This window comes from Papio anubis, unplaced genomic scaffold (assembly GCF_008728515.1).
Source record: "Papio anubis isolate 15944 unplaced genomic scaffold, Panubis1.0 scaffold1, whole genome shotgun sequence".
NCBI lineage: Eukaryota > Metazoa > Chordata > Mammalia > Primates > Cercopithecidae > Papio > Papio anubis.
Window position 1 is genome coordinate 4,958 of NW_022159127.1, and position 26,053 is coordinate 31,010.

General features: G+C 43.4%; 1 protein-coding gene across 2 annotated transcripts in view; it reads left to right on the top strand.

Moving 5' to 3' along the window:
* The first annotated feature begins 8,615 nt into the window (after positions 1-8,615).
* Positions 8,616-26,053, top strand: part of LOC101011932 (protein archease) — a 36,874-nt gene continuing 19,436 nt past the window's right edge. The window contains exons 1-6 of one of the 2 annotated variants that reach the window (XM_031661140.1): positions 8,616-9,185; positions 9,872-9,993; positions 10,223-10,305; positions 12,085-12,137; positions 16,670-16,706; positions 24,896-24,992. In XM_031661140.1, coding sequence (XP_031517000.1) covers positions 9,921-9,993; positions 10,223-10,305; positions 12,085-12,137; positions 16,670-16,706; positions 24,896-24,967 — 318 coding nt within the window. In that variant the 5' untranslated portion in view covers positions 8,616-9,185; positions 9,872-9,920 and the 3' untranslated portion in view covers positions 24,968-24,992. Of the gene's footprint in view, positions 9,186-9,871; positions 9,994-10,222; positions 10,306-12,084; positions 12,138-16,669; positions 16,707-22,186; positions 23,299-24,895; positions 24,993-26,053 lie in introns of those variants that run through there. The other variant, XM_003919676.5, reaches the window with a different exon arrangement.

Here is a 26,053-nt window from a genome sequence, read left to right on the forward strand (position 1 = left end):
GGAGGCGGAAGTTGCAGTGAAGCCGAGATCGTGCCATTGCTCTCCAGCCTGATGACAGAGTAAGACTCCGTCTCAAAAAAAAAAAAAAAAAAGACCTAGAATTGATAGAAAGGTAATGTTCTGGTTAAGATAAAAGATTGTGGAGAACAAAGTTCTTTTGAAGTCTTATAGTGGCTGCCCTTAGAGACAATAGATGACAAATGTTTCCTATTCAGATATTCAGATGTTAGTTAATATCTTTAAGATTGGGAGGGTCTGCAAGAAAAAGATCTAGCTATGTTAATAGAGATTCTTTAAGGATGCAAATTCTCCCCCACAAAGAATAACTTTGCCGGGCCATTTCTTTCTTTCTTTCTTTTTTTTTTTTTTTTTTGAGACAGAGTCTCACCCTGTCGCCCAGGCTGGAGTGCAGTGACACCATCTCGGCTCACTGCAACCTCTGTATCCTGGGTTCAAGCAATTCTCCTACCTCAGCCTCCCGAGTAGCTGGGATTACAGGTGCCCGCCACTATGCCCAGCTAATTTTTGCATTTTTATTAAAGACGGAGTTTCACCATGTTGGCCAGGCTGGTCTTGAACTCCTGATCTCAGGTGTTCTGCCCGCCTTGGCCTCCCAAAGTGCTGGGATTACAGGTGTAAACCATCAAGCCCAGCCCTGGCCATTTCAAAATATGGCAAAGAAACATGTTTTGGGGTAAAATATTTTGATTTTCTTCCTTCTTTCCTTGTCTTGTATCTTGTAATGTTATGCCTGAGTCAGGTTAGAAAGTAAGTCACCATATATAGAGTTAAATAAAACCCTTCTGATGAGAATTTATGATTTGTAGGGCATGACTCCCCAAACCCCTTAGATAGGAATTTGGGCAAGATAAAAAAAATCAGAGTTTAGTCCTCATAATATTCTGTGTAACAAAATTGGAAGTATGTATAAAGTATTTTTGTGGCATGCTAAGTGTTGATTACTCGTGGAAAAGAACTTCTGTAACTGGCCGGGCTCAGTGGCTAACACCTGTAATCCCAACACTTTGGGAGGCTGAGGCGGGCGGGTCACCTGAGGTTGGGAGTTCGAGGCCAGCCTGACCAATATGGAGAAACCCCATCTCTACTAAAAATACAAAATTAGCCCGGCATGGAGGCGCATCCCTGTAATCCCAGCTATTCAGTAGGCTGAGGCAGGAGAATTGCTTGAACCCAGGAGGCAGAGGTTTTGGTGAGCTGAGATCACTCCATTGCACTCCAGCCTGGGCAACAAGAGCAAAATCTGTCTCAAAAACAACTTGTGTAATTGAGTTGTGAGCTGAACTAGCTCCATTTTTCGTGGAATGCTTTCCTTGAAAGAATGAAAGACATGCTATTGTTATTCAGACTTGAGTATTTGGCTTGCTCTATCGCCCAGGCTGGAGGGCAGTGGCAGGATCTCGGCTTACTGCAACCTTGGCCTTCTAGGTTCAAGGGATTTTCCTGCCTTGGCCTCCTGATTAGCTGGGATTATAGGCCCCACCTCCACGCCCAGCTAATTTTTTTTTTTTTTTTTTTTTGTATTTTTGTAGAGACAGGGTTTCACCATGTTGGCCAGGCTGGTCTTGAACTCCTGACCTCAGGTGATCCGCCCACCTTGGCGTCCCAAAGTGCTGGGATTATAGGCGTGGGCCACCGCGCCCGGCTGGCAGATATTTTCTTGAAAGTGAACAGTGATCTGTCACGCTAAGGAAAATAGCTGACAATATTTGTTGGTAATGATAAAATTCAAGGTTTCAAGTCCAATTAGAATTTTCAGGCCTGGTGAGCTAAATCCCAGCACTTTGGGAAGCCAAGGGGTATCGGGAGAACCCGCTCCCGATGTTTAACGTGGGTTCTTTTCTATTTCCTAAGTGTCTCGGCTGGGTTGAGAAATAAAGGGAAAGAGCGCAAGAGAGAGAAACTTAAAGCTGGGTGTCCGGGAGAGACATCACGTGTCGGCAGGATCCGTGATGTTCCCCGAGCAGGAAAACCAGCCAGCTTTTATTAGGATTTTCAAAAGGGGAGGGAGTGCATGAATAGGGTGTGGGTCACAGAGATCAGGGCGAGATCACAGCATCACAGGACCACCGATGAGGTGAAATTAAAATTGCTAATGAAGTTTTGGGCACGCATTGTCATTGATAACGTCTTATCAGGAAACAGAGTTTGAGAGCAGATAACCTGTCTGACCACAATTTATTAGGTGAGAATTTTCTCATCCTAATAACCCTGGGAGCACTATCGGAGACCGGGGCTTATTTCATCCCTTTGGCTTTGACCATAAAAAACGGGACGCCTTAAAAAGGGGCCGTCTGTAGGCCTACCTTCAGGGTGCATTCTCTTTCTCAGGGATGTTCCTTGCTGAGAAAAATAATTCAGGGATATTTCTCCTATTTGCTTATGAAAGAGGAGGAATATAGCTGTGTTCCTTCCGACTCACCAGCGGCCAGTTCAAAGTTACCTCTCTTGTTCCCTGAACATCATTGTTACCCTGTTCTTTTTTAAAGATGTCCAGATTTCATATTGTTGAAACACACATGCTCTACAACCAATTTGTCCAGTTAATACAATCACAGGGTCCTGAGGCGACATTCATCCTCCTCAGTTTACAAAGAAGATGACAGGATTAAGAGAGTAAAGACAGGCATAGGAAATCACAAGGGTATTCATTGGGGAAGTGATAAGTGTTCATGAAATCTTCACAATTTATGTTCAGAGATTACAGTAAAGACAGGTGTAAGAAATAATAAAAGTATTAATTTGGGGAACTAATAAATGTCCATGAAATCTTCACAATTTATGTTCTTCTGCCGCGGCTTCAGTTGGTCCCTCTATTCAGGGTCCCTGACTTCCCTCAACAAAGGGGGACAGATGGCTTGAGCCCATAAGTTCGAGACCAGCCTGGGCAACGTGGCAGAACCCTGTCTCTTACAAAACATTAATCAGGTGTGGTGGTGCGTGTCTGTAGTCCTTGCTACTTGGGAGACTTGAGGCGGAAGTATCACTTGGGCCTGGGAGGTCAAGGCTGCAGTGAGCTGTGATTGTACCACTGCACTTCAACCTGGATGACAGTGAGACTCTATCTCAAAAAAGAAAACAAAAAGATTCATTCTAAGTGCATAATAGATCAATGGATTTTAATTTCACAGTATGGTAAGTTCATTGTTATGGTTATGGATTCCACATTTCAACTAATGTTGAAAAAACTACCATGTTTTGGCTGGGCGCTGTGGCTCATGTCTGTAATCCCAGCAATTTGGGAGGCCAAGAGGGGTGGATTGCCTGAGGTCAGGAGTTTGAGACCAGTCTGGCCAATGTGGTGAAACCCCGTCTCTACTAAAAATACAAAAAAAAAATTAGCCAGGCGTGGTGGCACGCGCCTGTAATCCCAGCTACTCAGGAGGCTGAGGCAGGGGAATTGCTTGAACCAGGGAGGTGGAGGTTGCAGTGAGCCAAGATTGCGCCACTGCACTCCAGCCTGGGCGACAGAACAAGACTCCGTCTCAAAAAAAAAAAAAAAAAAAAAAACTACCATGTTTTGAGTTTTGGTATAATATAAAAAGAGACTATCCATAATTTTTTTTAAAGGCTAGTTAAGTAAAGCAGTGGGATTGGAGAAGGAACAAAGAAATCTATAACTGGTTATAATGAATTAATTGTAAACATCACTGCACTTGGACCAGCCTATCCACAATTATTTGAAGAAGATATTACAATGCTCCTCTATTTTCCTTCTGCATATTTGTGAGGTTGGATTTTATTTATGCACTCCGACTAAATGAATATATTGCAAGACATTTAAAATATTTGAAAAAATGCAAAACAGTGTCAGTCTTCGCTAATTTTTTTATTAATAACTTTTATTTTTTTTTTAGAGATGGGACCTTACTCTGTTGCCCACACTGGAGTGCAGCTCACTGTACTCTTAGCTCACTGCAGCCCAAGCTCCTCGGGTCAGGCATCCCTCCCCATCTCAGCCTTCCAAGTAGCTGGGACTACAGGCATGCACTACGACACCTGGTTTTTTAAAAACTTTTTAAGAGGCCGGGCGCGGTGGCTCAAGCCTGTAATCCAGCACTTTGGGAGGCCGAGACGGGCGGATCACGAGGTCAGGAGATCGAGACCATCCTGGCTAACACGGTGAAACCCCGTCTCTACTAAAAATACAAAAAACTAGCCGGGCGAGGTGGCGGGCGCCTGTAGTCCCAGCTACTCGGGAGGCTGAGGCAGGAGAATGGCACAAACCCGGGAGGCGGAGCTTGCAGTGAGCTGAGATGCGGCCACTGCACTCCAGCCCGGGCTACAGAGCAAAGACTCCGTCTCAAAACAAAACAAAACAAAACAAAAAAAAACAAAAAACTTTTTAAGAGATGGAGTCACACTATGTTGTCCAGGCTAGTCTTGAATGCCTGACCTCCATCTGTCCTCCTGCCTTAGCTTCTTCAGTTGCTGGGGTTACAGGCATGAGCCACCATGACCAGCTAAATTTTTTTAACCATGTAGTTACTTTTCATAAAAATATGCAAGGCCAGGATGGTGGTAAGCACTTGAGCCCAGGAGTACTACGATATATTGTACTATGGTTGTGCCTATGACTAGCCAGTGCACTCCAGCCTGGGCAACATAGGGAAACTCCATCTTTTTTTTTTTTTTTTTTTTTGAGATGGAGTCTTTCTCTGTTGCCCAGACTGGAGTGCAGTGGCATGATCTTGGCTTACTGCAATCTCTACCTCCCAGGTTCAAGCAACTTTTCTGCCTCAGCCTTCCAAGTAGCTGGGACTACAGGCACACACTACCACGCCGGGCTAATTTTTGTATTTGTAGTAGAGACGGAGTTTCACCATGTTGGCCAGGATGGTCTCGAATTCCTGACCTCAAGTGATCCATCCACCTCAGCCTCCCAAAGTACTGGGATTACAGGCATAAGCCAATGCGCCTGGCCAGGAAACTCCATCTTTAAGATAAATAAATAAAATCAAAAAAATAAAAATACTCAAATTATGTTCAATAAAATGGGATTATTATCATTATTATTGTTATTTAGATGGAGTCTCACTCTGTCACCCAGGCTGGAGAGCAGTAGTGCGATCTCAACTCACTGCAACCTTTGCCACCTGGATTCAAGCGATTCTCATGCTTCAGCCTCCCAAGTAGCTGGGAGGGATTACAGCATTGTGCCACCATCCCCAGCTAATTTTTTGTATTTTTAGTAGAGATAGGGTTTCACCGTGTTGGCCAGGCTGTTCTCTAACTCCTAATTTCAGGTGAACCACCCACCTCGGCCTCCCAAAGTGCTGAGATTACAGTCGGGAGCCATCACACCCAGCCTATTGTTATTTTTAAATGAATTAATACATATTTTAAAATATTTTCACTTCGAATTTGCAGTGTGGTTAATGACCGATATAACACATATTAACAAAAGCTCTTTGGGGTCTTCAATAATTTTTAAGAGAATAAAGAATTCTGGGCTGGGTGTGGTGGCTCACGCCTGTAATCCCAGCATTTGGGAGGCTGAGGTGGGCGGATCACAAGGTCAAGAGATCGAGACCAGCCTGGCCAACATGGTGAAACCCCATCTCTACTGAAAATACAAAAATTAGCTGGGTGTGGTGGTGCACGCCTGTAGTCCCAGCTACTTGGGAGGCTAAGGCAGGAGAATCACTTGAACCTGGGAGGTGGAAGTTGCAGCGAGAATCTGTCTCAAAAAAAAAAAAAAAAATAGAATTCTGGAGACTCCAGAATTTGAGAACCACTGCCTTATAGCATTGTATCACTGTCTTTTAAATTGATTTTTTTTTAATTGAAATATAATTTAGTCTGGGTGAGGTGGCTCAGGCCTGTAATCCCTGCACTTTGGGAAGCCGAGGTGGGTGGTTCACTTGAGATTAGGAGTTTTACCTGCCTGGCCAACATGGCAAAATCCCGTTTATACTTAAAAAATACAAAAAATTAGCCAGGCATAGTGGTGGATTCCTGTAATCCCAGATACTCAGGAGGTTGAGGTGGGAGAATCACTTGAACCTGGGAGGCAGAGGTTGCAGTGAGCCAAGATCACTCCATTGCACTCCAGCCTGGGCTACAGAGCGAGACTCTGTCTCAAAAAAAAAAAAAAAAATATATATATATATATATATATATATATATATATATATATATATGTATGTATATATACACACACACACACACACACGTAACCGACACTCCATCCAATCTATAGAACGTGTCCGTCACCAGAGAAAGTTCCCTTTTGCTGTTTTCCAGTCAATCCTCCACTCCCTTTTCTTGAGAAAAACACTTGTGTTTTCTATCACCATAGCTTAATTTTGCCCATTTTAGTTTTCATATAGATAGAACCACATAGTTTAGATTCTTTTTTTTTTTTTTTTTTGAGGCGGAGTCTTGCTCTGTCACCCATGCTGGAGTGCGGTGGCGCAATCTCGGCTCACTGCAACCTCCGCCTCCCGGGTTCAAGCAGTTCTCCTTCCTCAGCTTCCTGAGTAGTTGGGACTACAGGTGTGCGCCACCACGCCCAGCTATTTTTATTTTTATTTTTTTTGTATTATTAGTAAAGATGAGGTTTCACCATGTTGACTAGGCTGGTCTTGAACCCCTGACCTCGTGATGCACCCGCCTCGGCCTCCCCAAGTGCTGGGATTACAGGCGTGAGCCACTGCGCCCAGCCAGATTCTTTTATGTCTGGCTTCTTCACTCATGTCGAAGGTAAATACAACTGGACATTACTCAGAGCAGTGAAAACAGGTTTTATTTAATAACTACTGAGGGAAAAGAGCTGAGCTCCATTCTGATTTGTGTGGGGATGACCCCGCATTTTAAAGGGAGAGGAGAGAGGGGAGCTTAATAGAGTCAGAGCAGTGAAAAAGTACAAAGAGTTAATCAATGTAAATGTGATTAGTCTAGCTGTGTCTGATAGCTGACAGTTATGGATATTAGGATTCTTTCCTCCCACAGAGGCTGGGAGACAAAGGCCCCATCCTTCCCATTGATTACATTTCAAAGGAATGGCCCTTGGGTTTTTGAGGAAGACATTTATAAGTAGTTAAGAGATACATATTCAGATTTGTAAGCCCTTCTTAGTACCTGCTCTAAGAAAGGAAATTTAGGGGCCTACATAAGGTGTTTGCTAGAACAAACATATTCTCCTGGCCATGATGCTCTTTCTCAGGCAGGCATTTTAATGAAGCACGGAGGGTTAGGTTCATCCTAGGGACCCGACCCTCTCCTTCCCCACTTTTTTTTTTTTTCGTTTTTTGAGTTTTGTTCTTGTTGCCCAGGCTGGAATGCAGTGGCACGATCTTGGCTCACTGCAACCTCTACCTCCCGGGTTCAAGCGATTCTCCTGCCTCAGCCTCCTGAGTACATGGGTTTACAGGTGCGCGCCACCAAGCCCAGCTAATTTTTTGTGTTTTAGTAGAGATGAGGTTTCATCATGTTGGCCAGGATGGTCTCTATCTCCTGACCTTGTGATCCACTCGCCTCGGCCTCCCGAAGTGCTGGGATTACAGGCATGAGCCACTGCGCCTGGCCTCAGGTTTTTTCTTTTAAGTGTAACCGCCCAATGGGTTCACTTTGCCCGCTGCCAAGACAGAGCCGATTCATCAAGATGGGAGAATTGCAATGGAGAAAGAGTAATTTATGCAGAGCTGGTTGTGCATGAGACCAGAGTTTTATTACTCAAATCAGTCTTCCCGAGCTTTCGGGGATCAGTTTTTAAAGACAATTTGACGGGTAGGGGCTTGGGAAGTGGATGCTACTGATTGGTCAGGTTGGAGATGGAATCACAGGGGATTGAAGTGAGTTTTTCTTGCTGTCTTCCTATGTGGGACGGCAAAACTGGTTGAGCCAGCTTTCCAGTTTGGGTGGTGTCAGCTGATCCATGGAGGGCAGGGTCTGCAAAATATCTCAAGTATTGATCTTAGGTTTTACAATAGTGATGTCATCCACAGGAGCAATTTGGGGAGGTTCAGACTCTTGGAACTAGAGGCTTCATGACCCTTAAACTCCAATTTCTAATCTTGTAGCTAATTTGTTAGTCCTTGAAAGGCATTCTGGTTGGTCCCCAGGCAAGAAGAGGGTCTTTTTGGGAAAGGGCTGTTATTGTTTCAGAGTCTAACCATGAACTGAATTTCTTCCCAAAGTTAGTTCGGCCCACCAGAAATGAACAAGGACAGCTTAAAGGTTAGAAGCAAGATGGAGTCAGTTAGGTCTGATTTCTTTCACTGTCATAATTTCCTCAGTTATAATTTTGCAAAGGCAGTTCCAAGTGAAGGAATCATATTAATGATCTCCAAGAATTCCTTCTAGCCGTAATATTCTATGATCCTAAGTGGGAAGAATTGATGAAAGCCATGATGTGGGCTAGGCGCAGTGGCTCACGCCTGTGATCCCAGCACTTTGGGAGGCTGAGGTGGGTGGATCACCTGAAGTCAAGAGTTCAAGGGCAGCCTGGTCAACATGGTGAAACCTCACCTCTACTAAAAATACAAAAATTAACCAGGTGTGGTGGCATATGCCTGTAATACCAGCTACTCAGGAGGCTGAGGCAGGAGAATCGTTTGAACCCTGAAGGCAGAGGCTGCAGTGAGCCAAGATCGTGCCACTGCACTCCAGCCTGGATGACAGAGTGAAACTCCATCTAAAAAAAAAAAAAAAGATATGGCTTAAGAATAGACTCTAAAAATGTTGAGAGGAGAGATCCAATGGGAGTGTACTATGGTACCGTTTGTTACTTTCTGGTTTTCCTGTGGGAATATCCGGAAAAAGCTCGTATATTGTGGAGTTTATTTTCTAAATTGATTTTACCTAGGATTAGGTTCACTGTAAAAGAAAAGGTGAGACAGAAACCTGGAATTTTAGTTTATTTATTTTTTTAATTTGAGATGGAGTCTTGCTCTGTTGCTCAGGCTAGAGTGCAGTGGCTCAATCTCAGCTCTCTGTCTCAAAAAAAAAAAAAAAGATTCCAACAAAGCAAAGCAATTAGCTTTGTTGAGTAGATAGCAAAAGGTGTGGATGGACTGGCCTACGTTTTCTTGCTCTTTAAAGATGATATTCCTAATAATAACGGACTAGAGTTATTTTGTGTGTGTGATTTGAGAGTGAAGTTTAGTGTCTTATAAGTGTTTTTCCCTCTCTCCCTCAGATTTGGATCATACAGCGGATGTCCAGTGAGTATAGTGGGAGTTCATTCCTTTGAAACCATGTCAATAGGAAGACTGAATGTTTTAATCTTGGTATCCCTATCTTTAATTTTTCCCCTCTCATTTTGGTTCCTACACAATATGAAAATCATGGTTTAAAAGCACCCAGTTTTGCAGGGTTCAGTGGCTCAGTGAGCCAAGATCACACCACTGCACTCCAGCCTGGGTGACAGAGAGACCCCATCTCAAAAAATAAAAATAAGGCTGGGCACAGTGGCTCACGCCTATAATCCCAGCACTTTGGGAGGCTGAGGCAGATGGATCATGAGGTCAGGAGTTCGAGACCAGCCTGACCAACATGGTAAAACCCCGTCTCTACTAAAAATACAAAAATTAGCCAGGCGTGGTGGTGTGTGCCTGTAATCCCAGCTACTTGTGAGGCTGAGGCAGGAGAATCGCTTGAACCGAGGAGGCGGGGGTTGCAGTGACCCGAGATCGTGCCACTGCACTCCAGCTTGGGCGACAGAGTGAGACTCAGTCTAAAAAACATAAATAAATAATAAAAATAAAAGCACCCAGTTGCAGTGCCATTAAATTGATTGAGGCCGTAAAATTTGTATTTATCATACTGAATTTATTCTGACTTTGCTTGCTATCAAGTTTTCTTTCTCACGGTGGATTATATTACACCGAGCATGAATATGCTTCTTTAGGTTACACGCATGGGGAGATACTCTGGAGGAAGCATTCGAGCAATGTGCAATGGCCATGTTTGGTTACATGACAGATACTGGGACAGTGGAGCCCCTCCAAACAGTAGAAGTAGAAACCCAAGGTAAATGATTTATTCACAAGAAAGAAATTGTTATACAGTATTGTATACAATAGTGCAGTATTTTACATAATATGAGTATTATTTTCACAAAAAGAACCAGAAAATTAATGATGAGTCTTTTCTTTCTCTTTCAACTGACCTAGACATTTATTGCACTTTTAAATTCAAGTATGTTTTTAGAGACCAGAATTATTAAACATACTATTATGGCTGTTTTGATCCTGTGTAGGAGATGACTTACAGTCTCTTCTGTTTCACTTTTTGGATGAATGGCTTTATAAGTTCAGTGCTGATGAATTCTTCATACCCCGGGTAAGCAAAGGTTTTTCTTTTTTATTGAGCAAATGGATTCTTAGTTCATATTTTAAAATAGAACAGATGATTTAAAATAGGACATGTGAAACAAAACAAATCCATACAAGTAAGACGATACTAATTTGCAGAAATCATAATGACCACGGGTACTTCCTGGTTAACTTGCATTTGCCTATGTGTGAACATTTTGTATTTAGATCTCACGTATTTGTCACTAATCAGGATTGTGTGATAAAAAGGTACCTACAGTTTTCATCCACGTTTTTTTCTGTTTTTGTTTTTGATAGAGACAGGGTGTTGCTATGTTACGGAGGCTGGTCTTGAACTCCTAGCCTCCAGCAATCCTCCTGTCTCAATTTTGCAAAGTGCTGGGACTACAGGTGTGAGCATTGCACGCAGCCTCATCCACACTTTTTATATGTCCCAAGTTTGAGCTATATTTATGTCCATCCATTGTTCCTTTTGTTCCATTTGAAATGTAGTAGCCCTGTCACATTGGCCTAAGTTAAACAATTGCAGCTTTTAGTTTTCCTTAACATGAAAAAAGGAAAAGCCAAATGGAGATTGCTTGCTGCTGTCATCCTTTAGAAGGGAACACATCTGCAATGTCATTGTTATTTAACAGAGATGGCACTCTCTGCTTTTGTAATTCCTCCATTCTCTGCTTTACCAGCTTCACTGCTTATACTCACTCTAACAACTGACTCACTCACCCTACAGAGTTCAAGTGCCTACCAGTATTTTATTAGGCTCAGAGTGATTGAAATCCTATGTCCTCCTCCACCATATATCTATTTTCCCCCAGCGTTAAACAACAGCTTTTATTGAAGTGGCAGTGTACAGCAGCAGTGGAGGTACTGCCCCCTGCAGAGCAGGGCTACCCTATAGGCAGTGTGTCCAGAGTAGTCCTCTAACATATATCTTGCAGAGAAATTCTTTTGATTCATATTTTTGGATCTTACATCCTTCTAGAATGCCTCCCTTGAATATGTAAGAAAAAACTTATTTCCTTGAAATATATTTAATACTCAGCTTGGGCAACATGGCGAAACTCCCTCTCTGAAAACAAACAAACAAACAATAATAATCTGGTGGCACATGCCTGTGGTCCCATCTACTCCAGAAGCTGAGGTGGGAGGATTGCTTGAGCTTGGGAGGTGAAGGTTGCAGTGAGCCAAGATCATGCCAGGGCATTCCAGCCTGGGCAACAGAGCAAAACCTTGTCTCAAAAAAAACAAAAACTAAAAAACCCATATACATATATATCTCATTTGTTGTCCTATTTAAGCTAATATTTTAATTTTCTTTGCTTCACAGAAGTTGTTTGCTATTGTTTTCTAGAAAAGGTTGTAAAGGCCAGGCGTGGTGGCTCACGCCTGTAATCCCAGCACTTTGGGAAGCTGAGGTGGGTGGATCACCTGAGGTCAGGAGTTCAAGACCAGTCTGACCAATAAGGTGAAACCCCATCTCTACTAAAAATACAAAAAAAATGGATTGGCCGGGCGTGGTGGCAAGCACCTGTAGTCCCAGCTACTTGGCGGGCTGAGACAGGAGAATTGCTTGAAACCGGGAGGCGGATGTTGCAGTGAGCCGAGATCACGCCACTGCACTCCAGCCTGGGCGACAGAGTAAGACTCCGTCTCAGAAAAAAAAAAAAAAAAAAAAAGTTGTACAGGTTTTTAGTAGATGGTCCAAAAAAACAAAACAAAACAAAAAGATTTTTAGTAGATGGTCTATTATAAGCTTTTTTAATTAAAATTTTTTTTTCCTCTCTAGGAAGTGAAAGTACTTAGTATTGATCAAAGAAATTTCAAATTACGATCAATTGGGTAAGTTTTGAAAATCTTTTAAGTACCAAGTTAAAGTTATATTCTTCATTGAATTCAATGGGCAAGGAAACAGAGGGCCACTTGCAGATTGAGTTTTGTGGGATGCCTAAGGACTTGGAAGGACCAGAAACTTATCAAAATAAAGTTGATTTTAATTGTTAAATCTGATTCCCAATTTGTTGATTTTTAGGGAGAGAATACAAATAATTGCTAAATGGCACAGCATAAAGCCCAGCTTAGTGGATGGGAAACACTGACACATTTTTTTCTCATACATTCTCACTTTTAGACCTATTTAAATCAGTTCTTTCTACTAACAAATCGTACTTTTCTTTTCCTGCCAGAGTTTGCAAACACTTAATTAGGTCACTTTGACTGGACTTGTCTCTCAGGTTTCTTTAGTCACTTAATTATATTTTTTAGGTTTTTAAATTTTTTTTTTTTAGATAAGGTCTTGTTCTGTCACCCAGGCTGGAATACAGTGGTGCGGTCACGGCTCACTGCAGCTTCAGCCTCCTGGGCTCAAGGGATCCTCCCACCTCAGCCTCCTGAATAGCTGGGACCACCAAGTGCACCACTACGCCTGGCTGACTCTTTTGTTTTCTGAAGAGATGGGGTCTCCCCATGTTGCCCAGGCTGGTCTCAAACTCCTGGGCTCAGACTGTCCCCTGGCCTCAGCCTCCCAAAGTGCTGAGATAACAGGCATGAGCCACTGTTCCTGGCCCTCCTAGGTTACTTTTACATACAACTTTTAAATTTTATTTTCATTTATTTTTTATTTATTTGGTGTTTTTTTGAGACAGAGGCTCGCTCTGTTGCCCAGGCTAGAGTGCAGTGGCGTGATCTCAGCTCACTGCAACCTCCACCTCCTGGGTTCAAGTGATTCTTCTGCCTCAGCTTCCCGAGTAGCTGAGATTATAGGCGCCTGCCACCATGCCCAGCTAATTTTTTGTATTTTTAGTATAGACGGTGTTTCACCATGTTGGCCAGACTGGTCTCAAACTCTTGACCTCAGGTGATCTGTCCACCTCGACCCTCCCGAAGTGCTGAGATTACAGGCCTGAGCCACTGCGCCCGGCCTCATTTATTTTTTTAGAAATGGGTTCTCATTCACTATGTTGCCCAGGCGTCCTCCAACTCCTGGGCTCAAGTGATCCTCCTGTCTTGGCTTCCTGAGTAGCTGGGACAACAGGTGCACACCACCACACCTGGCTCAATTTAATTTATTGATTTATTTGAGACAGGGTCTTGCCCTGGCCCCCAGGCTGGAGTGCAGTAGTGTAATCATGGCTCACTGCAGCTTTGAACTCCTGGGCTCAAGTGATCTCCTTCCTTAGCCTCCCAAGTACCTGAAATTACAGGTGCGCACTACCGTGCCCAGCTAATTTGTTGTTGTTGTTGAGACAGAGTCTTGCTCTGTTGCCCAGGCTGGAGTGCGATGCTGCAATCTTGGCTTGATGCAACCTCTGCCTCCAGAGTTCAAGCGATTCTCCTGCCTCAGCCTCCTGAGTAGCTGGGATTACAGGTGCCTGCCACCATGCCTGGCTAATCTCAGCTAATTTTTTATTTTTTATAGAGATGGGGTCTTGCTGTGTTGCTAGGCTGGTCTCTAACTCCTGTGGCCCCATTTTATATTGAATTTCATTCACTTCTTTTTTGTAAAGTGAGATCTTTTATTATCTTCACCTCTGTGTTGTTGTTGTTGTTTAATGAGTAAAGAAACAGACTTGCTGGGTGCGGTGGCTCACGCCTATAATACTAGCACTTTGGGAGGCCAAGGCGGACGGATCACGAGGTCAAGAGATTGAGGCCATCCTAGTCAACATGGTGGAACCCCATCCCTACTAAAAATACAAAAATTAGCCAGGCGTGGTGGTGGGCACCTGTGACCTGAACTACTCAAGAGGCTGAGGCAGGAGAATCGCTTGAACCCAGGAGGTGGAGGTTGCAGTGAGCCAAGATCGTGCCTCTGCACTCCAGCCTGGCAACAGAGCGAGACTCCGGCTCAAAAAAAAAAAAAAAAGAAACAAGCTTGTCCAAAAGTACTAGCTAATATGTGTTTGAACAGAATTTTAAAACTTTGCTCTTTCTACTACACCACGTTGTGATCTTCAGTCACATTAGTGTCAAAGGCAGAGAAGAGACTGATCCCAAGTTCTAGATTACTTTTTTAGGGCCTTCTATATACAGATCATGGATACTTTTAGAAAAGTTGTAAAGTGCAAACCAAGTTTGGAGCGTATTACAGAGTCTAGTATTTTGCCTTTGGTACTCAGACTTGCTTTCTGCAATGGGAGGTATTATTTAATTAGTTTTTTTTTTTTTCTTTTTTGTTTCGTTTTTGTTGTTTTTGTTTTGAGAGAGGGTTTTGCTTTGTCTCTCAGCCTGGAGTGCAGTGGCATGATCATGGCTCACTACAACCGTGACCTTTTGGGCTCAAGCAGCCCTCCTACCTCAACCTCCCATGTAGCTAGGACTACAGACATATGCCACCATGCCTGGCTAATTTTTTTTTTTTTTTAAACATTTTTTGTAGAGACAGGGTCTCACTACATTTCCCAGGCTGGTCTCTAACTCCTGAGCTCAAGCTATCTTCCTACCTCAGTCTCCCAAAGTGCCGAAATTACAGGTGTGAGCCACTGCACCCAGCCTACTTTAGTTTCATAACTCTGAGGATAGTAAAAATTTTGAATATGTTACTACTCTGTTTTGAAACAATATTTATTAAACAATGTTTATTGAGATTCCACCATAGGTACACTATATTGGGGCACATTTATTTTGAGATCAACTATCAACCTTTTTTAAAGTTTTTTAAATTAATTTTTTTGTTGTTTTTTAGATAGTCTCACTCTGTTGCCCAGGCTGGGAGTGCAATGGCATGATCTTGGTTCACTGCAATGTCCGCCTCCCAGATTGAAACCATTCTTGTGCCTCAGCCTCCCGAGTAGGTGGGACCACAGGCACATACCACCATGCCTGCCTAATTTTTGTATTTTTAGCAGAGACGAGGTCTCACCATGTTGGCCAGGCTGGTTTAGAACTCCTGGATTCACCTACCTCTGCCTTTCAAAGTGCTGGGATTACAGGTGGGAGCCACCATGCCTGGCCACTATAATTAAATTTTTTTTTTTTTTTGAGACAGAGTCTCGCTCTGTCGCCCAGGCTGGAGTGCAGTGGCATGATCTCAGCTCACTGCAATCTCTGCCTCCTGGGTTCAAGCGATTCTCTTGCCTCAGCTTCCTGAGTAGTTCAGATTACAGGTGCCCACTACCACGCCTGGCTAATTTTTGTATTTTTTTTTTTTTTGAGACAGAGTCTAGCTCTGTTGCCCAGGCTGGAGTGCACTGGCCGGATCTCAGCTCACTGCAAGCTCCACCTCCCAGGTTTACGCCATTCTCCTGCCTCAGCCTCCCCAGTAGCTGGGACTACAGGCGCCCGCCACCTCGCCCGGCTAGTTTTTTTTTTTTTTTTGTATTTTTAGTAGAGACGGGGTTTCACTGCATTAGCCAGGATGGTCTCGATCTCCTGACCTTGTGATCCGCCCGTCTCGGCCTCCCAAAGTGCTGGGATTACAGGCTTGAGCCACCGCGCCCGGCCTAATTTTTGTATTTTTAGTAGAGACGGAGTTTCACCATGTTGGCCAGGCTGGTCTTGAACTCCTGACCTCAGGTGATCTTCCCGCCTTCGCCACCTAAAGTACTGGGATTACAGGTATGAGCCACCGTGTATGACCTTCTTCGTTTTGCTCTGTCGCCTAGGCTGGAGTACAGTGGCGTGATCTCAGCTCACTGCAACCTCTGCCTCTTGGGTTGAAGCGATTACCTGCCTCAGCCTCCCAAGTAGCTGGGATTACAGACATGCGCCACCACACCTGGCTAATTTTGTATTTTTAGTAGAGACAGGGTTTCTCCATGTTGGTCAGGCTGGTCTCGATCTCCTGACCTCAGGTGATCCACCCACCTCAGTCTCCCAAAGTGCTGGGATTACAGGCGTAAGCCACCATGCCCAGCCTGTAATTAAAAATTTCTTTTGAGGCAGAGTGTTGCCCTGACACCCAGCCTAGAGTGCAGTGGTGCAATCACAGCTCACTGCAGCCTTGACTTCTGGGCTCAAGCAATCTTCCTGCCTCCTCCTCTTGAGTGGCTAGGACCACAGGCATGTGTCACCACACCCAACCAATTTTTTTTTTTATTTTTTAATTTTATGTACAGATGAGGTCTCCCTATGTTGCTCAGGCTGTTCTCAAACTCCTGGGCTCAAGCGATCCTCCCTTTGGCCTCCCAAAGTGCCAGGATTATAGGTGTGAGCCACCACGCCCAGCCTTAACTATCAACCTTGAGAGCAAATAATGACCACTGGCACACGTCCCTCAACAGCTGTATCTTCTGACACATCAAAGTGAAACAACAGCTCCCTGACCCCACCTGTCTCTTTTGGCTTTCTAGCATGTTAACCACATTTACAAGGCTTATTTTAAAATATATAAAGAGAGAACAAATCTTAATCATGTTTTAATTTGTATTCTCTAGGTGGGGAGAAGAATTTTCATTGTCCAAGCACCCTCAGGTATGTTTTAAAATCCAGTCATTAAGAACATGAAAAATTTCCTTACTATAAAGTTAATGTATGTGGCAGTCAACTTCAGTTAGTTCTAACTGGTGTAAAGTGATAAGTTTTTCTCAAAGTTCTCTGACCTGTCTGGATGTATTTTGTTAAAATACTGTGATTATACACACCTGATTTAGTGGATGAGGAGTCAGCATTGGGTTCTAGGGTCAGGTTTGTTCAGATTATTGTGGGATTTGAAATTCCCTTTGCCTTTTTGACCTTTGATTTCTTCTCCTATAATAAAGATGTTGGACTAGATGTTCTCTATTTTACCTTATACTTTCTGTGTGTCTCTAGATTCTGTATTTGCCGACCTGTATGGCGTCACTCTATGATAGGAAATCTATTGGAATAGGAGTTGGCAGGTTTTTTTTTCTGTAAAATGAACAGGAAATGAATGTTTTAAGATTTGTGGGCCAAGAATGACAGAAGAGCAGCTACTCAGTGCTTCTGTTGTAGAACCAAAGCAGCCATAGATAATACTTAAATGAATGAGTTCACTTGTATTCTAGTAAAACTTTTTTATGCCCATTGAAATTTGAATTTCTTACCATTTTCAAATGTAACAAAATGTCATTGTTTTGATTTTCCCCCCCAACCATTTAAAAATGTAAAAATCAGACCAGGCACGGTGGCTCAGACCTGTAATCCCAGCACTTTGGGAGGCCAAGGCAGGCAGATCGCTTGTGGTCAGGAGTTTGAGACCAGCCTGGCCAATATAGTGAAACCTAGCCTCTACTAAAAATACAAAAATTAGCTGGGCGTGGTGGCACGCACCTGTAATCCTAGCTGCTCAGGAGGCTGAGGCAGGAGAATCACTTGAACCTGGGTGGCAGAGGTTGCAGTGAGCTGAGATCATGCCACTGCACTCCAGCCTGGGTGACAGAGCAAGACTGGTCTCAAAAAAATAAAATAAAAATAAATAAATAAAGATATAAATATCACTCTTACTTTATGGGACTGTAGAAAAAGAGGCGATTTGGCCTGTGGGCTATATATATTTTGCTGACCCCTGTGTTTAGGCCAGATACAGTCATAGGTCACTTAACTACTGGGATACATTCTGAGAAATGCATCTTTAGGCGATTACGTCATTGTGCAAACATCATAGAGTGTACTTACACAAACCTAGATGGTATAACCTATGCTATATGGTATAGCCTATCGCTCCTAGGCTACGAACCTGTACAACATGTTACTATACTGAATACTATGGGCAGTTGTTACACATTGGTAAATATTTGTGTGTTTATATTTCTAAATACCAAAAAAAGGTATAGTAAAAATACAGTATTATAGGCTGGGTGTGGTGGCTCACGCCTGTAATCCCAACACTTTGCGAGGCCGAGGTGTGAATCACCTGAGGTCAGGAGTTGGAGACTAGCCTGGCCAACTTGGTGAAACCCTGTCTCTACTAAAAATACAAAAATTAGCTGGGTGTGGTGGTGGGTGCCTGTAATCCCAGCTATGTGGGAGGCTGAGGCAGGAGATTGAACCTGGGAGGCGGAGGTTGCAGTGAGTGGAGATCATGCCCTAGAACTCCAGCCTGGGCAACAAGAGTGAAATACCGTCTCAAAAAAAAAAAAAAAGGTATTATAATCTTCTCAGACCACCATCATATATGCAGTTAATCATTAACCAAAATGTTGTTATGCAGCACAAAACTGTATTCTAAATTCATATTTGCCATTGGAAGTATTCAGAATGAATCATGAGCAAATTAATTTCATTTACTCCTAAGAGTTTTTGTTTATGTGAGACAGTGCCTTGCTATGTTGCCCAGGCTGATCTGAAACTCCTAGGCTCAAGCAATCCCCCCACTTCAGTCTCCTGAATAGCTGAGCTTATAGGTACATACCACCAATTCCAGCTTGGTACTCCTAACAATTTTTTTTTTTTTTTTTGAGACGGAGTCTCATGCTATTGCCCAAGCTGGAGTGCAGTGGCACGATCTCGGCTCACTGCAACCTTTGCCTCCCAGGTTCAAGCAATTCTCCTGCCTCAGCTTCCCGAGTAGCTGGGATTACAGGCACATGCCACCATACCCGGATAAGTTTTTGTATTTTTAGTAGAGATGGGGTTTCACCATGTTGGCCAGGCTAGTTTCGAACTCCTGACCTCGGGTGATTCACCTGCCTCAGCCTCCCAAAGGAGGCATGAGCCATCACGCCCAGCCAACAGTTTTTATTATTTCTTTTTTTCGAGACAGTCTCACCCTGTCACCCAGGAGGGAGTGCAGTGACACAATCTCTGCTCACTTCACCCTCCCCCTCCTGGGTTCAAGGGCTTCTCGTGTCTCAGCCTCCCAAGTAGCTGGGATTACAGGCGCATGCAACTATGCCCGGCTAATTTTTGTATTTTAGTAGAGCTGGGGTTTCACCATGTTGGCCGGGCTGGTTTCAAACTCCTGACCTCAGGTGATCTACCCACCTCGGCCACCCAAAGTGCTGGGATTATAGGCGTGAGCCACCGTACCTAGCTACTTCCTATTTTTTGAATGAATGAATAATCAAATAACTTTTTTTTTTGAGATAGAATCTCATTCTGTTGCCCAGGCTGGAGTGCAGTAGCGCAATCTCAGCTCACTGCAACCTCCGCCTCCCAGGTTCAAGTGATTCTCCTGTCTTAGCCTCCTGAATAGCTGGGATTACAGGTGCACGCCACCACGCCCTGCTAATTTTTGTAGTTTTAGTAGAGGCGGGGTTTCACCATGTTGGTCAGGCTGGTCTCAAACACCTGACTTCAGGTGATCCGCCTGCCTTGGCCTCCCAAAGTGCTGGGATTACAGGCATGAGCCACTGTGCCCAGCCAATCAAACAACTTTTCAAAGCAAAAAGGAATGTTTTACAAATAGCTTATTAAAACATCTGGTTCCTGGAATATTTCTTGGTTTAAAAATACCTTCCTGGTTTTAATATTGTCTTTACCTTCTCTCCATGAATCCATATTCCATCCATCCATGAGTTTATGCATGCATTCAGCAAATGTTGAATCAAGTGCCTCTAGTGTTTCAGACATTTTTTTACGCACTCAAGGTAGAAATGTAATAGGATAAGTGAAGTCTCTGCCCTCACTGAGTTTAAAATGTAGTGGAATAAGTGAGCCAGACAAACATGTAAACACATAATTTCAGATAGTGACCAGTGCCATCAGGATAAGGTAAGAGTGGTTGGAGGAGGGGAGGGGGTCAGAAAATATATGTTTATTAACCCATTCTCATGCTGCTGATGAAGACATACCCGAGACTGGGTAATTTATAAAGGAAAGAGGCTTAATTGACTCACAGTTCAGCATGGCTGGGGAGGCCTCAGGAAACTCACAGTCATGGCGGAAGGGGAAGCAAACACTTCCTTCCTTCTTCACATGGTGGCAGGAAGAGAAGTGAGTGCTGAGCGAAGGGGGAGGCCCCTTCGAAAACCATCAGATCTCCTGAAAACTCGCACACTATCACTAGAACAGCATGGTGGAAACCGCCCCCGTGATTCAGTGATCTCCACCTGCTCCCTCCCACAATGCGTGGGGATTATGGGTACTACAGTTCAAGACGAGATTTGAGTGAGGACACAGCCAAAATATATCAGTATGTTTGAGAAAGTGATATTTAAGCAGAGGCAAGAGAGATAAGTGAGCATAAATATGGAAGAACTTTCCAGGTGAAGAAACAGGTGTAAAGGCCCTGAAATGAGATAGGTTGTGTTCACGGAACAGCAAGCTGGAGCTGAGAGTGAAGGTGTAATAGTAGCAGATAAAGTTGTAGAGATAGGGCCACAGCCTCTTTGGTAAAATTTGGTAAGGCGGGTATAGGATCGAATACTCATGTATAGAAGTTGGCCTTCTGATGGGAGCAGGGATAAGCCATTCATTGCAGCCAGGGAGGCTAAGGTGAGTACAGATACAGCATGATGGTAGATTTGGTGGTAGGAAGATGCGTCAGTTCTTACTGAGTTGCTCTTACTTTCTCTAGGAAGCACAGTTGATTGAGAGTGAGAATGAGGGAGGAATGATCACTAGAGGAGAAGGGAAAGAATTGTCTCAGAGAGTGAAAAAGGGAATTTATTGGTAATTGTAAGATTTTACTGCAAGTGCTGAATTCCTGTTTGAGATGTGTAGACATACACTCAGGGTGATACCAGTTAGCATGGTGTGTGCTGCCATAAGCAGACAGTTGAACTTGAATTAGGTTGTGGTTTTGCCAGGTGATTGTGGCAGAGGAGAAAAAGCAGCGGCACTGCCACTTATATCCTTCTGTGAAATCTTCCTTTTTTTGTGTGGTGTACAGCTAGCAAATGTCATTTACGTATTGCTGGATACATTTTCTGGTGCACAGAATTATTGTAGATTCCTTTTGGAGCTGGAAAGAACCTAAGAGAACATCTAATTCTGTGGTTTTAAACTGGGGCAGGGTTGGGCAGTGTCATGTATCAGAGACGTGTGGAGAGCTTTTGACCTGGGAAAGTGTATCTTACTCTTCAGCTAGACTTGGAAAGAGAAGAGTCCCAAGAGGTGAAGTGAGTGTTGGCAGCTGAGGAAAAGAGAATAGGTTGAGTTCCTAAGGCCTAGGTCAGAGTATAAGGAGGTGGTTTGGGTTTCAGAAGGAGCCCTGAGCCAAATAGTAGAAAAGCTTGTGTTGTTTGAGTCAACCCATTTTTTTTTTTAAATCATCCTCAAAAGCTTTTTACTTTTTTTCTTTCCAACTTTTATTTTTAGGTTCATGGGGTGCACATGCAAGTTTGTTACATGGGTACATTGCATGTTGTGGAGGTTTAGTGTACAGATAATTTTTCACCCAGGTAATCAGCGTAATACCTGATAGGCAGTTTTTCAATCAGCAGACCAGGTGTCTCGTTTCCCTCTTTGTGTTCATGTGTACTCAATGTTTGTGTCCCTCTTAAATATATGGAAACGTGGTATTGGTTTTCTGTTCCTGCACGAATTCACTTAGGATTATGGCCTCCAGCTCCATCCATGTTGTTGCAAAGGACATGATCTCATTCTTTTTTATGGCTGTGTGGTATTCCATGGTGTATATGTATCACATTTTCTTTATCCAGTCTACCATTGATGGGCATGTGGGTTGATTCTATGTCTTTGCTATTGTGAATAGTACTGCAGTGAACATACCTATGGATGTGTCTTTATGTGATTTAACCCATTTTATCAATGAAAAACTGATGTCCAGACAGGCCAGACAATTTCTATACCCAGCTGGAAACAAAGCCAGGATTAGAGTTCCATGTCCCAACTCCGTTGTGCGTGTGTTGCCTCTCATTTTTCTTGGATCCCTGTATACTATGCTAATTTCATAACGAATTGTTTCATGTGAGTTTTTCATTTTCAAAATACCAAAATTTTTACTTTCTGCCGATTGTTGCTAGAGTTAATGATTATGATTTCAATATCCTATTTTCCTATTTTTTTTTCTCTAACCCCAACTTTAGGGAACAGAAGTCAAAGCAATAACATATTCAGCAATGCAGGTGTATGACGAAGAGAAGCCAGAAGTTTTTGTGATCATTGACATTTAAGACACCAAAAAAGAAAAGACTCCTATGAATAACTGCTTTTTTTTTTCCTTTTGAGAAGACACTATGAATTAAATTCTACAGCATCTTTTGATACGTGGAAATTTGTAGAACAGAAATGTTTTAGTTAAAATGTGACTTTCAGAAAGGGAAAATCAGGGTACAGCCTTAGTCTGTGTTCCCCAAATAATCAGACTTTAAAGAATTCTTCAATCCCCAAGGGACAGTTATGGTCCTTTGATTCTCTGCTGTGGCAGTAGGTGCCTCATGCCCTTCTAGTGCAATGCAAGCCCTCTAGCCTCACCCCAGCGAGGATGTCAGCAGCAGCCTGAGGCTAAACCCAGGTTGAAAAAAGAGTAACTTGAAAAAATATATTTGCACACACAGAATTTTGTTTTTCTTCCAAGTTGGTTAAGACATATATTTTCTTTCTTTCTTTCTTTTTTGTTTTTGAGTTGGTCTTGCTCTGTAGCCCAGGCTGAAGCACAGTGGCATGATCTCGGCTCACTTCAAGCTCCACCTCCTGAGTTCACGTCATTCTCCTGCCTCAGCCTTATAGGTAGCTGGGACTATAGGCGCCCGCCACCATGCCCAGCTAATTTTTGTATTTTTAGTAGAGACGGTTTCACCGTGTTAGCCAGGATGGTCTCGATCTCCTGACCTCATGATTTGCCCGCCTTGGCCTCCCAAAGTGCTGAGATTACAGGCATGAGCCACCGCACCTGGCTACAAGACATATATTTTCTATATGTACATCAAGGGAGGTTGTGTTTTAGGTTGCTATAGGACAGGTATCCTGTATTCCAGTTGGTTTTTATAGAGAAACAATTAGACTTCTCTAGATAGAGCCCTGATTTTCTCTTACGCTTTCACTTTTTTAAAAGCACTGATGATATTTCCTATTTTCTCATAAGAAAACGTCAATACTATGCCTTACAAAGAGACTTTTTCTTCTAATGTAGAATTTTATTTGAAAGTGAGTATATGTGTATAACTAGAGAATAAAAGGAGAATTTTTGAAAAATTTATTTATTGTTGTTGTTGTTTAACTACCTAAGTTATTCGTCCTTTTTTTTTTTTGAGACAGGATCTTGCTCTGTCTCCCAGGCTGGAATGCAGTGGTGCAATCATAGCTTACTGTGACCTCAAACTGCTGGGCTCAAGCAGTCCTTCCAACTCAGCCTCCCAAATAGCTGGAACTACAAGTATGCACCACCATACCTGGCTAAGTTTTAAAATTTTTTTTTAGAGATGCAGTCTCACTATGTTGTCTTGAACTGGTCTTGAACTCCTGGGCTCAAGTGATCTACCTTGGCCTCCCAAAGTGCTGGGATTACAGGTGTGAGCCACTGCACCTGGCCTAACTATTTGTCTTTAAGGAGACATGAGGCCAGGAAAACAACCTTAAAATGATCTGAACTCTTAAAGTAGAAGACTTTTTATAAATGAAATTTAGTTTGATTCACAACTTTTTTCTTGTTTCTATTGATACAGGTATTATCTTTTGGGATCAAGAGTTTGCAAAATTGCTATTTATTCACAAGAACATAAAAAAATTGCCACTGGGTGGTGCTGAATATCCTCACAGTATGGCAAACTTGAACTAAAAGGAACGGATTAGCAACTATTTTTCTATGAGTGTTTAACAGAAAATAGGGTTAATGAAAGCCGGGCACAGTGGCTCACACCTGTAATCCCAGCACTTTGGGAGGCTGAGGCAGGTGGATCACCTGAGGTCAGGAGTTCAGCCCAGCCTGGCCAACATGGCGAAACCCTATCTCTACTAAAAATACAAAATATTAGCCTGGTGTGGTGGCAGGCGCTTGTTATGCCAGCTACTTGAAAGCCTGAGGCAATGAGAATCGCTTGAACCCAGGAGGTGGAGGTTGCAGTGAGCTGAGATTGTGCCACTGAATTGCAGCTTAGGTGACAGGGTGAGACTCCATCTTAAAACAGAAAAAGAAAATAGGGTTAATGAAGAATAGGCCAAGAGCCTGTGGTTTGAAAAGCAGCTCTTCAAATGAATATATAGCAGGAACACTGGGTAGTGCTTTTTAACCTTCTTTGTACTCAGGCACCTTTTACAGATTTGAATTGTAACTCTTCAAGCCAAAAACATCCCTCAGAACCCTTTTGTTTTTTTGAGACGGAGTCTGGCTCTGTCGCCCAGGCTGGAGTGCAGTGGCGCGGTCTCGGCTCACTGCAAGCTCTGCCTCCTGGGTTCACGCCATTCTCCTGCCTCAGCCTCCCGAGTAGCTGGGACTACAGGTACCCACCACCATGCCCGGCTAATTTTTTTCATATTTTTAGTAGAGACGGGGTTTCACTGTGTTAGCCAGGATGGTCTAGATCTCCTGACCTCGTGATCCGCCCGCCTCGGCCTCCCAAAGTGCTGGGATTACAGGCATGAGCCACCGGGCCCGGCCAAATTTTATGTATTTTTAGTAGAGATGGGGTTTCACCGTGTTAGCCAGGATGGTCTCAGTCTCCTGACCTTGTGATCCACCCGCCTCGGCCTCCCAGAGTGCTGGGATTACAGGAGTGAGCCACCGCGCTTGGTCTAGAACCCTTTTATCTTTTATTAGGATTGATTGCCAGGCTGAGATGGGGCTCTTTTTTTCACAGAACCTTTGCATATCGTGGGCTAATTGGAGCTTGATCGTGAAAATGAACAATGGAAGACCAGGAAGGCAATGAAGGCCAAATCCAGAATAAGAAGAGGGTGAGAGCTGGAATATATTAAAACCAAGTAGAGCTGGGCACGGTGGCTCGTGCCTGTAATCCCAGCACTTTGGGAGGCCGACGTGGGTGGATCACTTGAGCCCAGGAGTTTGAGACCAGCCTGGGCAACATGGTGAAACCCCATCTCTACTAAAATACAAAAATTAGCCATGTGTGGTGGCATGCACCGGTAGTCCCAGCTACTTGGGAGGCTGAGGCAGGAGAATCTTTTGAACCCAGGAGGCAGAGGTTGCAGTGAGCCAAGATCGTGCCACTGCACTCCAGCCTGGGCGACAGAAATAAAACCCTGTCTCAAACAAAACAAAAACTACATGGGGCACAGACTTGCCCAGGACAAAAAGCATGTGAGACAACTATATTGTTACCCGTGAAAGGTCTTGCTTGACTATGAGTTGACAGGTTCTTGGCGTTTTGAACAAATAATTGGACAAAACGCACAAACAAAGCAAAAAAATGAAGCAATGAAAGCACAAATTTATTGAAACAAAAAGAACACTCCATAGAGTGTGAGCAGGCTCAAGCAAGGGCTCAAGAGCGCTGGTTACAGGATTTTCTGGGGTTTAAATACCCTCTAGAGGTTTCCCATTTCTTACTTGGTTATATTCTATGTAAATTAAGGAGTGGCCCATGACCAGTGTGATTGGTTGTAGGAGGTGACCAATCAGAGGCTGAAGTAAAGTTCCCACTGAAGACTGGGGAGCCAAAGGGAGTACCATCTGATCTTCTTGATTCAGTTCTAGGAAGTCAGCACACATCTGCCTTAGGTTCCCTGCCTGCAGACCCTATTCTGCCTCAATATTGCTTACCACCAGTACTACATAATGGAGTTAAGTAAAAACAAGTGAGATGTAATTATGCAATACAAATTATAATGTATGATAAACTTATAATCTGTTTATTTTAATGTCAATTTCAAATTTTAATATGAGTTTTTGGCCGGGCACAGTGCCTCATGCCTGTAATCCCAGCACTTTGGGAGGCTGAGGCGGGCGCATCACTTGTGGTTGGGAGTTCCAGACCAGCCTGACCAACATGGAGAAA